Raw genomic sequence first — 15,868 nt, forward strand, 5'->3', positions numbered from 1 at the left:
TTCAACGTCATTTAGAACGGTAGCAAGCGATCCGAAGAGAGATACCCTTTTTAGATAACATCGTAGATCTTTGCTTTCTTTCGTTCTTTTATGTTGAATTAATGCGCTAAAGTACATTTACGTAACATAGTTTGCTTTAAGAAGAGGTGTTTAAAAAAAAATGTAAAAAAAATATTTACTCTGTCATATTAGCTTTGTTAAATCTATAAATACTATGTGTTATAAAGTACTTTATGAAAATCTGAAAAAATAAAAATCTAAAACTATATTTACACAAGTGTATAAAATTGAGATTTGTAATTATATCTTTAAATTACCATTTTATTAATAACTCTCAGAATATATCTCAAACAAATGTTTTAATAACAAATACCACACATCTTTAATTCTATAAGTGAATTTCAGGAACAAAAAATGTATAAAAATTGTAAGGATAGAAAAGCTTGTGTTAATCGTGAAAAAAATTTTTTAATGAAAATCAGTTACACAATGCCGAATGCCAGTACCAATTTCAGATCATTCTGTACACCAAAAACAATGGATAGAATGGAATTACCGGTTTAACGAGTTAATATTCAAATTGATCGTAAAATAAAAGCCCCGGTGTTTAGTCGACTGAGCTCTCGGCGCGGCTGCGTGCACGATTTCCACGTCGATGCTGATCGAATTGTGTTAGCATTAGCGCTGAATCATTAACGAGGGTACGGACCAGCGCGTATACAGATATCATGGCGCCACGAGTTCGCCGGCAAACCAGATAAAATCATTTCGCATTCTAGGGTTTGTGCGAGTGACACGAAGCACCCCTATGCACGCTCTTTTTTCTTTGTGTATATCCGAATGTTAATTTAAACCTTATACCTTTATATCGTCAAAATCTCCTGCTTTAAAATCAATAAGAAAAACGATAGCAATCTTGTTTAAGTTATTTAAAAATTATTATTAAGATATTTTTATTATATAAAATTTTATTATTCTTGTATTTATTTCATTAAAAAAAAATTTTGTTAAACATTTATACATTATATTACAGCTTGTATTATATGATTACATAATAACATGATAATTTTTTTAAATTATATACAATAATATACTACTAAATTAAATTTTTTACAATTATAATTTAAATTCTTTTTCATTCTAAACAATGTTTTTTATATGTTAAGCAGCCAATTTTGTAACTAATATTTTTTATTCTATCACAATATTTATTCTATTATGTTAATTTTGTGCTCCAAAATTTTTCAATTTATTCTTGTGTCAAAGGTGTCTTTGATACGTAATAGAAAATAATTGTGTTCTAAAAGAAAAGAAAGTATGGTGACATATGTTATTACGTGACTATTATGTTTTCTCGTAAGGATCCTTCGTTACTGTGTGTGTGTGTCTGTGTATGCGTGCATCTCGAGAAAGAACATAAGGAGGAGTATTTTCTTTCTTTTTCTCTCTCTTTCACTCTCACATACACAAACACATGCAATAATAGCAACGATAAAAGTGGCAAGGCAAACGGATCTCATCACCTTCTGAGATGCAGAAACGACCATGAAAGTACGGACTTTGACAACACTTGAACTCGTAAAAGGAACGAAAGAAAAAATCCAATCTCGTATACCGTACGTCATTCAGCAAATCGTGATTTTCCGTGACTTAAAGTAACGGGAAATCCGAAAGAAAAAAACTTAACGCGGCAATTTGCGCTCGCCCTAATTATTTCGTTTCTCGTGCGAGAAAATTGATGTAGTTCCCATCATCGCTAAAAGATTGCTTGTAACGGAAATTTAGAAAGGAAATGTAGTTCGAGAAAGTTGATTGAAATATAGTGATTACGTATTCAACAGATAATTTTACGACGCTATAAACAATTTGTAACAAGTATTCTTAACGTACACATTAAAACTCAATTAACAATATAACGCTTTCAAACAAAACAATCGATTTAATCCAACGACACAATTATAATTTTTCAAATTTTAATACAATTAGTATAAGTGCTAAGTAATAAAAATGCATAAAAAATTGATCAATATATTTATATATATAGATAAAGAAATTAGAAATAGATACAAAATTTTGGAAAAAAGATACAAACGAAATTATACATATCGTATAGTTTCGAAAATGACTTTTTTTTCTGGCGTGAATATTATTTATATTTTTTGATATATATTCAATATGTTATAAAAATATATAAAAAATATATTATAAAAATATTATAAAAAATAATATTTGTAAAAAATAAGAGAACTAATATTTTACGTCTTTTATCTTGACAGGTATATACAGTGATGTTGGTTGTTTTAATCACGGAGTATTAATAGAACCCAGCGGGACTATCAGGATTGAAGTGACAGCGTGCTAATAACGCAGTCCAGTGGGATATCTATTATCTCGTTATATTCAGCATCGAGACTATCAGAGGTAGCTCGAACCTAAGCACGCGCGCGCTTAGAATATATCTCTTTCTTCCTCTGATAATAGTTTCCGCGACAACGACAATGGCACGCGGAATTCCCCGTGTTGCGAAATGGAAATGCCTTGTCTGATGTTGTCTTTAATTGCGCGCACGACATGACGGGCGATTATGGTGAGATACCGAATGAATCGCGATATAAACTCCATGTTCCCAAGAATTATATGTTAATTATGCATTAGGCCAAAAGACTCTCAAAGGACCCCATGGTCCGCTCAGAAAATTAAATATGCCATATAAAATACACGGAACATGTTATGAGATTACTTTCTAAGTGGATTATTCAACTTTCTCAATTAACAGCTGTGAGAATATTTATGATGTAGAATAGAAAAATCTTTTCTCAATGAATTGATTGAGAGGAGGGAAAAAAAAACACATGCAAAAACAATAGTTTTGCAAAATAAATTCACATGGTAAATATATGGACCGTAAATTATAAATTAAACAGGAAGAATAGAAAAATATAAAATAAGATTCAGAATAGAAACAAAAAAAAACTTGAGAAACTGCTCTCTCTTATTTCTAATAGAGACTTATTCGCAGCGTGTCTTAGATATCGCAAATGCTAATATCGTGTCAAGTCGCATGTACGATAAATGTAAATATGAAATAAAAGCCACGGCAATCTTGTAATCGAGCTTTAATTACGCGCACGACATGACAAGCAATTGACGGATAATTATAAAATTAGAATAAAATTTATCTAATTTGATGTTGTCGCACGCAATAAGATATTACAGAAACAGATGATATACAATGTGTGATAACAGAAAATTCGCGCATACTCGTCAGATGATGCGACGAAAGTACAAATGAGAGACGCGACGCAAGAAGAAGGTATTTTATTTTTCGTCGGCAACCGTAAAAGAAAAAAAAACTTGCTTCCATAAAATGTCAGGTTTATAAGGCGGCCATTCATGCGTCAGCAGACAGCTGTTTTGTGCCATGGTGTTTCATTTCAAGCATCGCCCTACGAAAAATGCAAAGGGTCGTGTTTTTGTGTAATTATACGATCTAAAAATTGTGGTCTTTAATTTTAGTTAAAATTAAATATATTTAGTTATCATACTACATTATATAATAAAATTTAAAAAAACAATATTAAAGATATTAATTTAAATGATTTCTTACACTTGCATATATGCATCAAAATGATCATGCACATGTTTATAAAGAAAAAAATAAAACTCGCATATTGAAAAGAGATGGAAAATAATTGCTCCAATATATCGAAACCGTTTGAATAATACATTCGCATATTTCACATATTTGCATGAAACTATCATCGAATAAATTTTGATTTATTCTTCCATTTTTCATTCATCCATTTCAAGATATTATGGAATCAATAATAAACGCATAAATATTTCAACTTAACTTATTTCAACACATAACTTTTAGTATTTGTTCAAAATTTTTGTATTTTATATACATATATATGTAATATAAAATATTTTATTTATTTAAATATTTTTAGTCTAAGTTTATTCATTGTGCTATTCGTTAGAAAGAAATTTTTCGAGAAATCTGCGCTTAATTGTGCATAAATAAAAATTGCAAAAGTGATCAAAATCAGCGTTTTGTCGAATCCTTTCCCTTTTCATTGCCGCGTACTCTCGAGCACGAAACGAATTTATCTCTGCATCACGCAACTTCTGATTAATGTTCCTCGCGATACAATGATATCGGATACGAACGATAACACACGCGTTGCATAGCAAATAGTGAAAGCTTCGTGAGCATAATACGTGCGCGTGCCGATCACCGTGCGTAATGATGAATTTGTGATCGTGGAAAGTTGGCAACGTGATTATAGAAAACGCTGTACGCGAATAAAGAAGTAAAAAAAAATTTCACCTTTTCTCATTTATCATTTTACACACATTTCACTCCGTTAATGTATTGTTTTAAAAGTATTTTATTTACATTATATCACGATTAATTTTCTAAATCTAATAATCTACAATTGAATAAAAAAATATATACATAATTTATGCTGAAAATATAATGAAAATAAAGAATATTTTTATAGTAAAACATTTTAACTGTCTTTGATTAATTTGCATGACAGATTTTCGTTTATAATATTTTTGACAAATATTTACTATAATACAAAATATGTATATGCATAGCAATAATATGTGAGATAAAATATTGAAATAAAATTAAAATTTAATAATTTAAATAATTCGTTACACTTACATAAACGCGGAGTGAGCTCACGTGTTTATAAGAGAAAAAATAAAATTCACATATTGAAAAAAGATGGAATATAATTGCTCCAATATATCAAAGCCGTTTGTATAAAAAGAAAGAAGTCTCTCTCTCTCTCTCTCTCTCTCTCTCTCTCTCTCTCTCTCTCTCTCTATTGTATATGTATAAATATCATTGAACGATTGCAACATAAATTGTACAATAACGATTGTCATTTCTAATTACGGCTAATAATGGAACTATACAAAATTAGGAAGAAGAAATGTTTCTTCATAAATGCAACACACACAAGTGACAATTTAATTGACTGTGCTCCATATAGTGAATGATATGTAATACTGTATGGTAAAGCGTATCAACATATCGAATATCATAAACGGAATCTGTTAAAATTACCAGCAATTTATTTGAATATATGTATTTAATTAATATACGCCTATTACACTCAATTCTGTATACATGAGAGAAATTATAAAAAGCTATTACGAAATAAAATTTACAAATGATAAAAAATAAAAAGATAAATAAAAAATAAAATAATATTTAAAACATAATGTATGTGCATTTGTCAAAAATTGTGCATTCGATATGTAATCTTTCATTGAATTTTCATAAAGTTAACTAAATTTAATTATTAAAATTTATTTAAAAATTAAAATTCTATTTTGTGCAAGAGAGATGTTTAACGCGTTAAAAAATTGCTCTACAGTTCCACGCAGCTTTTACGAGATTCACGACCAATTCGTGGTTGCCAATCTCGCAGGATATCTCCCTCTTTCTCTCTTTCTCTCTCTCTCTCTCTCTCTCTCTCTCGCGCGCGCGCGCACGATATTTATCCCACAAGGATACACGGTGACGCGTGCAATTTCCGATGGAAGCGAGACCTCACCGCCAACGTGATTTAAAGGTTAAGCCGAGGTTGGCCGCGCGCGCGGTCGGCCAATCGACTGTAAGGGCTCCGTGGTTAAACTTAAATCAGACCTGCACGTAGATTTAAGCCGGTCTCGATCGAGTGCTCGTTACATTTAATTTCCATCCGTGCATCTAAAAGTTCGGGCAGCACGCTTAATGTCCTTTAATATAACGCCTCTCAATTCTATTTAACTTCCATTTATTTAGAAATTTATTATTCATGCAGAATAGAACTTAAAAAGGGAGAGCGGCTCGATATTGGCAACAGAATAAATAATAAAATTCATAATTAAAAAAAAACGTGGCAAATTTATATTAGATTTATTCCCAATTACGATTTTAATAAATAATTCCGTCGTATATTAAATCCGTTCTATATTAACGGGAATATTGCTTACAGTATATTAATTTTAATTCTACTTTGATTGTATAGCTTCTTTTCTCTCTGTTATAATAATATTTAGTATATGCAATGCAAATTTGCAGCATCGATCGGAAAGTTAATCAAGCAAATGTCGAATACGCTCGTCTCAAACTTATAATAGTCTATTTACGCGATTAAATGTTTCGTCAACTATCGCCGGGATGTAAGTTTGAATGCACATAAATTACGGTTATCATAATACAAGAATGTTATGCTAACCTCAGACAAATGTAAATGATGGAATCTCCTTTCTAAAGGGTTAGGTTCTGTGTATGTACGATTAACCGGTCACCACCCTTTTAATCGAAAACAAAGCAAATTTAGAAAAGGCCGTTCCTTTGCATTTTACCTACGAATTATTAATAATTACAACGAATATTTGATCGAAACATACACGAGAATATTCAAGCGATCAATAATGATGAAAAACTCGAAATTTTAACGATCACGTGCAGCCATCTGTCAATGACTGATAATCGACATAATTTAATAATCAATCGCATTGTCAACCGATGGCATTATTATATTAAATTCTGACTCATATAGCACACAATCATATTTTTTTCGAATATCATATTTTCTCTCGAAAAATTATATTTTTATATGTATAATTGAGCTAAAAAAAGAACAGAAAAAATATAATTAAGATAATAGATAGAAATTTTATCTTATCCTGTGAAACATATATCTGAAGATGTGTTAATTAAAAATATTTTACAAAAGAAAAAAATGCCACCCTTCATTTTCTTCAATAAAAAATAATCGCTTTGTTTCTGCGTGTCTCTTTCAGCCATTATATCGACAATTATTATGCATGCAACCAAAGCATTGAAGTCTCCTCAGAAACTATCGATATTCAAATATCCGTTGAAAATATTCATAATCTCACTAACTGCGCCCTTATATCAGCATTAATTCCATTCGCAATTATTCGTCAACGCGGTAATGACATGACAGTAACGACGATCAATGTCAGAAGCGTCCCACATCGCGTATAAATGTAACGCCCCCATGCAAGCGGAGACTCTCGCGCGATTGAGAACAACAAATCGTCACTAATGGCGAGCACTATCGTGTGCTTGGTCTCTTTGCAGCCGGATTATATCTACATTCGAGCAACGATACCTGTGTCAAAATTAGTCTCTCCGACGATCCCGAGAACGGTTTCCGCGACCGGGATCTCGGGAAACGAAATCCGCAAACTCGTTCGCGCAACCTGAGAAAGGTCAATGGCGTATTTACGTTTGTTTATTATGGTGGCGGCCGTTCCGGAGGCGCGTTTCTCTCCTCTTAATCGAAATCGCGAAACGACACGCGTGTTTCATCGGGGACACGCGATCAAAACACATACATAATAATCTCGTTACTACTCACCACTGCTCGTGTTGTCCACCGCTCTCTCTCTCTCTCTCTCTCTCGTACTTCTCTCCTCGCACTTGTCGCCGCTCTCTCTTCAAGTAATCCACACGTACAGGAGCAAACGTTACAGGACAGGGACACACGGACTAATGATCGTTGACCGGCATCGGGCGGCACACCGACGTTGTCTCTCTCGCGATCACAAAACCGGCGGCCACACGGGGCATCGCGCGACGAAATGCACCCACACGGAACACGAACTGACGAGTTATCGCGTGCCGTTCATCTTATCGGAGGGAAAGGGAAAAAAATATCTACCTTCACCTGCGCCGACACGCTACCCACGGCTGCTCCTGCGCAACTAGCCGGCGACGATATTGCGCACTGCTTCTTACGTCGCTCCCCGTCGTCGCGCGACGCTTCCCCCTCCAGCGCGCCATCTCGCCCAATAAGCGACGCTCGTTGCTCTCTCTCTCTCTCTCTCTCTCTTTCTCTTTCTCCCCGCCACGGTGTATCGCAACCTCACTAGAGACACGTTCCACTTGACATTCGCAACGCTCATGGGATTATTTCGTCTTTGTCGTTCATTGAAGGTTAAATAAAGCAGGCGATGCCTCCGGAGCGTTATGAACGACAAGTGGAACACGCACCAAGTTACATTTCGGCTCAGGAACAGAGACACGAACGTCCCTAGAAATTTCAAGCAGATTTGTTCCTCTTTATTTAGAAATAGAAAGATTTTTAGAATAAACTCTAATTTTCATGATTATTTAAACTTCTTAACTTTTACTATGCAGATTTTATTGTTTTTCTTTGTCGATATCAAGAAAATAGCATGGTTTTCATAACAAAAGTAATATACATGAAAACAATATGAAAATCGTAATATTTATGACATATAGCTTGTATTAATTTTCAGAAATTTATAAAAAGACAAACAATAACATATAATAATTAAAGGTTATTATGAATTAATTCCGCGGAAATGTCGATAAAAGGCATAAATTCTTCTCTAATTAAAATATATATTTGTCAGACCTATGAAACAAAATTCTAAATGACATTTATTCGAAAGAATTTCTCGATATCTACTCAAAATTAATTGCTGATCACAAAAGTGTGTATAAAATGCATTATATTTTCTTAACAAAAATTATATTGTTATAAATTATTTAATATATATATATCACATATTTTTTCCATACCTTTTGTATTTAAAATAAAATAGGACAAATATGTAATTGAAATAGGCAGACCGTCAGTTTAACTTACACTTTCTCATATATTTTCGGCGTTCAAAGTGAAACAAGCGTACATACATTCGGGCTTCGGAAGCAGCAAAGGAATAAAATGTAGATGGTGAAAGCTGTAGGAACAAACCTCTCTTTTCGAAGAATCCCTGTGGTCGCGAGTCGCGAGGCGCGAGTGCGCTGACGTTGATCTAGAGAGCGACTAGTCCGTGGAGAGGGGGCGATCTCTCGCGGAGCGCGGAGGTTGGCTGAATTTTCGCAAAGTGTATTTTCGTATCGGGGGTGATAGCGCAATCTGGTCCGCAGGATATCGCGACGTCCCGGGTGATGAGAAGCTCGCGCCGCAGTTAAAAGCCGCGCCAGCCCCACGTGTGACGTCGCCGCGCGATTTCGCCCGCCTTGTACTTTAGGGACAAAAAAATACGGCGCTCCGCAGAAATACAGAGATCATGGCGGTGCCCAACACCGGTGTAGGTGAGTTATTTTGTCAAGTGATCGTTCGCACGCGCGGGCGGCCGAGAAAAGACGCGCGGTCGTCGATTATCGGACGGAGGGGCGAAATTTCGAGAACAAAAAAATGGGATATATATTTTTCGTTGGCGGATAAAATGTCCGTCGCGCACTTTGCACGCGGGGAAACGCGAGTTGACAGCGGATGTCGGGTATCGCGAAACCGCCTTTGATTTCTCGCGTAAAACGGACGACCGGAGGGGGACGAGATACAAACAGAATCCTCCCATCGTTCGTCGATATATCTTTTTCTCTACCTCGAGAAACCAGCCTCGGCCCACGCGCCTTCTTATCGCCCAGCGAGAGATTCGGTGTGAGAGGTTAACCATGCTCAATGCCCGCCTCGAGCCATAACCTGTATCGGGCGCGTACGTACGTCGCGCGGGTACGTGATTTCAGCTGTCAGAGAGGATGTAAACCCCGCGATAAATCTCGTTTCAGTCGTTCCCCGAAATTTCCGTCTCTTGGAAGAGCTGGAGCAAGGGCAGAAAGGTGTGGGCGATGGCACGATCAGTTGGGGTCTAGAGAATGACGATGACATGACCCTCACGCATTGGACTGGTATGATAATTGGGCCACCTAGGGTAAGATATTTTTTTATTCATATCATTTCTTCTCTCTACAATTTTAATATGAATATCTAATATTTTTTTATTCAAATACGTTTTTCAACAAATTCTCCTGGATAAAAATTAAGCGATATCTACTCGTTAGCTAAACCATTTCTGAAACTTTTTTTTATATTAATATCAATTGCAATAAAATTACATTTGTGATGGTTAAATATGTATAATTTATAGCAAACGTAATATAGATATAATATATACTTTTTAATGAATATAAACGATAACATGTATTGTGTTATATAGAAAAAAATATGAAGTTTAGAAAAAGTATGAAATTGATTATATCAAAATGGATGTTTGACACAATATTAGGAAGTTATAAAATATGTATAGTTTAGTAGTCATATATTTTTTTAGACGCCATATGAAAATAGGATGTATAGTCTGAAAATTGATTGTGGTCAAAGATATCCAGATGATGCACCTAATGTAAGATTTTTAAGCAGAATCAATATGAATTGCATTAACAGTGCTACTGGAGCTGTGAGTATATAAAATTATATACATTTATAGTTAAATAAAAATATATATGTACCTAAAATAATAAAATTTTCATACAAGGTGGACAATCGCAGTGTACCAGTTCTTGCAAAATGGCAACGAGAATATACAATTAAAACAGTGCTTCAAGAACTCCGTCGTTTGATGACGTTGAAAGAAAATATGAAACTTTCTCAGCCTCCGGAAGGCAGCACTTTTTAGCCTATCCATATAAACAGAGACATCTTCCTTTTTGCAATAGCACGAGGCGAGATCTATGATGAAGGTATCAAATGATATTAAAATGGTGCCGCTAAAATATATGTTTAAAAAGAAACAAAAAAAAACACGAAAAAAATAACTTTGTGAAAGAAAGAAGGTAATAGCTTGGAAAGTTGAATGAGTGTACCAAGTTTATATAGACAGACAAATTTTTTAAATATTTGTGTTAAACACAGCTGATTCTTTATTGGAATTTTTCATTAAAAATGTAAAATTCTTTACAAATCCCAATTAATTTTAGAAATATATCATAACATATATATAAAAATATATATATAAAAATAGTAATTTAATTTAATTTAATTTTTTTTTTTTTTAATTTACGGGAACTCTGCTCCAGCTTTTCAAGCTAGTACAATGTAAAGCGAAAAAATCATATTTTGAATCTTAAAACTGGAGACACAGACTGTGTAATAAAATGGATAATCAGTAAGAATATAACTTATTGCCTTTAAAGTTTTTTAATGACATGAAAGATAACGTCTGGTATTGCGAATCGTTTTGAGACTTCTTCTGTTTGCGCATAAGTGCCATTTCATCTCTTGCGGAGGTGTCTCTCACTCAATAATGTTGTAGAAAATTTGTAAATTCCAAATGATAAATCTGTACATTCATTTTACTTTTCCATGCTGTATACCATTTCTACTGGCGATCTTTGACGTAACATGCATATGTTGCATGCATTTGGTAAATTATATCCTAGAAACGGCCTCTCACGTTAAACGCATTACGTTTTGTAATCGTCGAGATGTCGCTCCGTAAACGAAACATACATAAATGTTTGATTTGTAATATCTCATGTGGTGAATGATACATAATGTTGTATGGCAAAGTACATCAACGTATGAAGCAACGTAAATGAGATCTTTTATTTAGTATTGTATTTGAATATATGTGTATTGGAAATATACACGCTACCCATATGTGCATGTATATTTGATTATATCTATTAAAATATAACACGATTAGTACAGATACTGTTTACTGTTTGATTCAGGCTTCATGATTGATGTATTATGAATACAAATTATTTTAATTATAATTTTATTATAATTATAAAAAAAATGCCTCTAATTCTTAAACACATTATGTAAAATATACAAGCTGCTTATTCATTGTTACAAAATCAGATTTATCTCACCTTTAGTGCAATTATAATTATAAATTATATGCATTATATTATTGAAAGAGAATCAAATTATATGCAGCCTATTGACGATTCCTGACAAATGACGTGTTTATGTTCCAGCACATAAGAGCATAATTATATAAAATATTATTATGTCGTCTCGAGGTTTATATCGTCCAATTAATCGAAAGGATATCTTTATACCCTAGACTAAAGCAAATGCCACCAAAGTAGATTTCGAAATATCTTCACATTTGTGTAATTTAAAAATTTTTCGATTACCCAAACGTACGGTGCATGCGCACGGAATATACATACCTCTTTGTCCGCTTTGCATTTCAGCATTACACTACCGGTAATATAATAGTGTAATTTAAAAATCATCCTATTGAAAGAGTAACGAGTTAAGAACTCCATGTGGACGAAATCAAGCTTAAGGAGAATAAAATGATTTCCTTAGAAATGAACGTTGCTTTCCTTTTTTACCCACACATTCTAACAGTCTTTCTTTCTAAGTCTTCAACAAATTGATATTTCATCAATATTAAATAATTTTTTATATTTTTGTATGTGTATAGATTCATATATTTGAGTAAATTTTGAAAATGTGCCTTTACCTATATCCTTTTAGAGAATATTTTTAACTAATAATTTGAAATAATTTAAGAAATGTTGGAAATACAGAATTATATACATACATATAATTAAAACTTACCAAAAGTCGATAGAAATAATGTACTCAATCAAATTAAAATATATCCTTTAATCTCTCTCTCTCTCTCTCTCTCTCTCGCAGATTGAAATATTCATAAATATCTTCAAATTTATATTTAGTATTTTATATTCTACGAGTTGCTTGAAGATCATCAATTGCATTGAATATGAACATCATATTAAAGAAATAGATGTTCTTTATGTTTAACAATTTATTTAAATCAGACGATGGACTCCACTTATATAGCTATGTACAATGTATAATTTAACAGATTTGGTGATGACAAATTGACAATTCATGTCAAATGCTATATGAGTAAATTTGAATCTTCAGAGAGGAGCCATAACTTGCCGGATACATTGCTTAAATTGTGAAACTACATTCCAATACTAGCAATAGCTAGTAATTGCCAAGTTAATTTCCAGCACAAAAGCTAATTGTATTTTTTACGAATAAACATTAGTTTTGTGTTCTTTACAGTCGTCCATTTGTGTCGTTTGAAATAATATGCAGCAGCAACGAGAATTGACATTAGTCCAATGGCCTGGAAATTTAATATTGAAGATAATTGAGATAAGATTAGAGTAAAATAATTGAGATAATATTTAAATAAAATGAAATCAATCATATTTAGTTCACCTTGATAGCCATTCGTTTTCGATCATCGAATTCATGATTGGCAGTCCACATCAGGAATGTGGTAATATCTTTTGCTACCTGAGAGGCAGTTGCAGGAGTACCATCTTCATATTCCAAAACTTCGTCATAAATAGCCTATAAATAAAAGATTGGAATTATGAATATCTTTTTTATTTTCTTTCCTTTTTATTTTATTCAAAACTCTCACTAATTGTAACATTTCTCATTTAAAAAAAAGGATGTAAAACTTACTTGTGCCATACCAATAGCACCACCTAAGAAATATGGATTGAAATATTGTCCTTCTCTTAGATTTATACCAGCTGGCGGATCACAGTATCCAGTCAATAAAGCGAAAATGTAGTTCTGAAATACAAAATATACATTTAAATAAAAGTTATTTGTAATTATTTGTAATATTTATAATATTAGAAAATAAAATTTCAATACATATATTTCTAAAATCATTAGTAAATTCTGAATTTATTATAGATTTAATCATATTTTTTTCTCTTTCTATGTATATTGGTAAAATATTACTTACTTCTCCATTATGCCTGGCATTGAGTATGTAAGAAAGATCAGGTGGATAAGCACCATTGTTCGATGCTCTTGCAGCTTCTTCATTTGGATATGGAGATGGTACATAATCGAATAATTTTCCTGAACGTTTAAAGTATTCTCCTGTTTCATCAGGACCATCTTCGATCTATATCATAAAAATTATTATTACATTTTATATTCTATCAAATTACATGAAGTGTTTCTTGTAATTGCAAATTAATATAAAATATACCATGACTTCTTCCGCGAGAGCTTTGGCTTCTGCTTCAGTGTGAGTAACATTAACAAGGTGACGGTAGGCCACGTATTGCAAACTGTGACAAGCTGCACATACATTCTTATAGACCTCCCATCCTCGTCGCATACTATAAAATAAAATAAATATAGAATAAAGTATTATAGATTAAAAACAATAGTAACATTCCATTCATTTTGGCTAATATTTATATGGTAAAAATCATACCTAGCATGATCCAATGAATTAAACCATCCATAAAAATCCCATTTATACGTTGGCGCATGAGCTACCAAATCGCTAGCTCTTACTGAGCTATCTAAAGCATAGATGAAGGCACTGATGCCTCCGGCTGTCACTCCTAAGCATGTTAATAACTGTAATTAAAAATATAGGTATTACTACTTGCTTTCTTACAATATAATTTATGTAATATCACTGGCACATGTTACATAACGACATTGTTATATTGAAGATATAGATAAATAAACACATGAGAAATATACCAACTTACTATTAACACATGCAGTTTGAAAAAAACACCAAGTTGATGTGTTTTTCATGAATGATGGATGGGATAAGGTAGGGATATATCTTCAATCTAGATAAATTAAGTTCACATACCACTTTTCGGCTCCTAGACCAATCTTTTACAGTGGAGAAATTGTTAGTCTGCAAAAACAAAATTCAAAGTTCAAATAACAAGCTCATGTAATACATTTTATAAGAATAGGAAGAAATAAATACTCGCAATACTACTTTATGTATGTTTACCTTTTTTATGTATTACTATTTTTCTTTTCTCACATATATTAGTCAATTTAATTTTACTTCAATTATTTTAAATTTATAAACATCTTTTATTTATATATTTCTCACATGTGTGATACCTATTATTTATATATAGATCAACTGTAAATTAAATTCTATGCAATCAATTAGTCAAAGTCAAAGGTATTAATACCTACTGATGAATAAAGAAATTTGAACTTGTACGCATTACATTTGTTCAATTTTTATAAATATTACTTTAATACAATAAAATTAGAAAAAGAACATGTGTAATAAAGAGCATATTGCTCCAAAATAACAAGTATAATAACATTTGATTGAAAATTGACAATTATACAATAACACTTGATATATTTATTCTCCAAATTAAATAATAAGATCATGTCATATATATTAACTAACATTCATTGTGACAGCGAGCACGATAATACATTCAATTGCGTTTATCGAGCACGCATTGAAGGTGCATCAGTAACACATATTTGATATCATGGCAGCATCCTGATTTTTGGTATCGTTCGCTATTACATAACATCTGTTAAAGTATCGTCAAAATCATCACGGAATTACAGTCGCGCGACGTCGCGCCCTTTGCCGGTGTCCCGACGTCGCGCGAACGTCCTGAAGGGCGCAAATGTCATGGAAAAGGATGCTGTGACAGCAGCCGACACGAGTTGCACGAGCTGTCCTCGACGAGCCCTTGGGTCAATATCGTTTAACGTTAGTATCGTGACACATTCGGACACCGAATGATTTTTCGCATGAATTTTCGCGAGAAGACGCGCGCGGACATCGCCGATGACACCTACGCTCGTCGTTCGCTTACCTGGCCGATCAGGGTGCCGTAATTCGGTTTTAAAAGACCCGATTTACAAATCCGACCTAACGTCGCCGCCATGTTAGCCAGATGTGTAATGTGCCAAGGGTTGTGTACTGATGGTCAGCGAATGGTGTTAGCGAGCGACAGCCAAAATGTCAATTCGCGGCTCTCGCAAAAATCCTTATGCGAGTATTCCGATTTTTTTTCAATGGTCACGGGACCTCCGAAAGAGGTTAAAGAAAAGGATATCGAGATGAAGACTCTCGATCGAATTCACGCAGGGATGCCAATATAACCACGAATATGCATTCACATTCACGCGTTCGAATCAGCTCGTGTATGCACGATAGATAGATGAAAAAATAAGTGATATATATATATATATATATATATAATAAATGAAAATAAATAAATTAATGTATTACGTAAATGATGCATAAT

At 33.2% G+C, this 15,868-nt stretch overlaps 3 protein-coding genes across 6 annotated transcripts in view; 1 reads left to right on the top strand and 2 right to left on the bottom strand.

Moving 5' to 3' along the window:
- Positions 1-7,744, bottom strand: part of Src64b (Tyrosine-protein kinase Src64B) — a 37,417-nt gene extending 29,673 nt beyond the window's left edge. For all 4 annotated transcript variants that reach the window (XM_072897191.1, XM_072897190.1, XM_072897187.1 and 1 more), the window contains exon 1: positions 7,401-7,744. The gene's annotated coding sequence lies outside the window, so the exon portion shown is untranslated. The remainder of the gene's footprint in view (positions 1-7,400) is intronic.
- A 1,092-nt stretch (positions 7,745-8,836) lies between these two features.
- On the top strand, positions 8,837-12,129 carry Uev1a (Ubiquitin-conjugating enzyme variant 1A). The gene is made up of 4 exons (XM_072897759.1): positions 8,837-9,109; positions 9,587-9,729; positions 10,129-10,254; positions 10,333-12,129. Exons 1-4 carry the CDS (start codon positions 9,085-9,087, stop codon positions 10,471-10,473), a joined length of 435 nt encoding a protein of 144 aa, XP_072753860.1. The 5' UTR covers positions 8,837-9,084; the 3' UTR covers positions 10,474-12,129.
- Positions 12,130-12,570: 441 nt separating this feature from the next.
- Positions 12,571-15,732, bottom strand: Cyt-c1 (Cytochrome c1). The gene is made up of 8 exons (XM_072897758.1): positions 15,434-15,732; positions 14,440-14,487; positions 14,044-14,192; positions 13,813-13,945; positions 13,561-13,725; positions 13,269-13,382; positions 13,017-13,151; positions 12,571-12,921 (listed from the first exon to the last, which is right to left on the bottom strand). Exons 1-8 carry the CDS (start codon positions 15,503-15,505, stop codon positions 12,811-12,813), a joined length of 927 nt encoding a protein of 308 aa, XP_072753859.1. The 5' UTR covers positions 15,506-15,732; the 3' UTR covers positions 12,571-12,810.
- Positions 15,733-15,868: the final 136 nt, after the last annotated feature.

This window comes from Anoplolepis gracilipes, chromosome 8 (assembly GCF_047496725.1).
Source record: "Anoplolepis gracilipes chromosome 8, ASM4749672v1, whole genome shotgun sequence".
Taxonomy (NCBI): domain Eukaryota; kingdom Metazoa; phylum Arthropoda; class Insecta; order Hymenoptera; family Formicidae; genus Anoplolepis; species Anoplolepis gracilipes.

Coding starts and splice junctions, on each gene's coding strand:
- Uev1a (XM_072897759.1), top strand. CDS start 9,085: ATGGCGGTGCCCAACACCGGTGTAG. Junction 9,110..9,586: donor GGTGCCCAACACCGGTGTAG/GTGAGTTATTTT, acceptor ATCTCGTTTCAG/TCGTTCCCCGAAATTTCCGT. Junction 10,255..10,332: donor TTAACAGTGCTACTGGAGCT/GTGAGTATATAA, acceptor TTTTCATACAAG/GTGGACAATCGCAGTGTACC.
- Cyt-c1 (XM_072897758.1), bottom strand. CDS start 15,505: ATGGCGGCGACGTTAGGTCGGATTTGTAAATCGGGTCTTTTAAAACCG. Junction 13,152..13,268: donor GTGCTATTGGTATGGCACAA/GTAAGTTTTACA, acceptor TTTTATTTATAG/GCTATTTATGACGAAGTTTT. Junction 12,922..13,016: donor GAAAACGAATGGCTATCAAG/GTGAACTAAATA, acceptor TTAAATTTCCAG/GCCATTGGACTAATGTCAAT.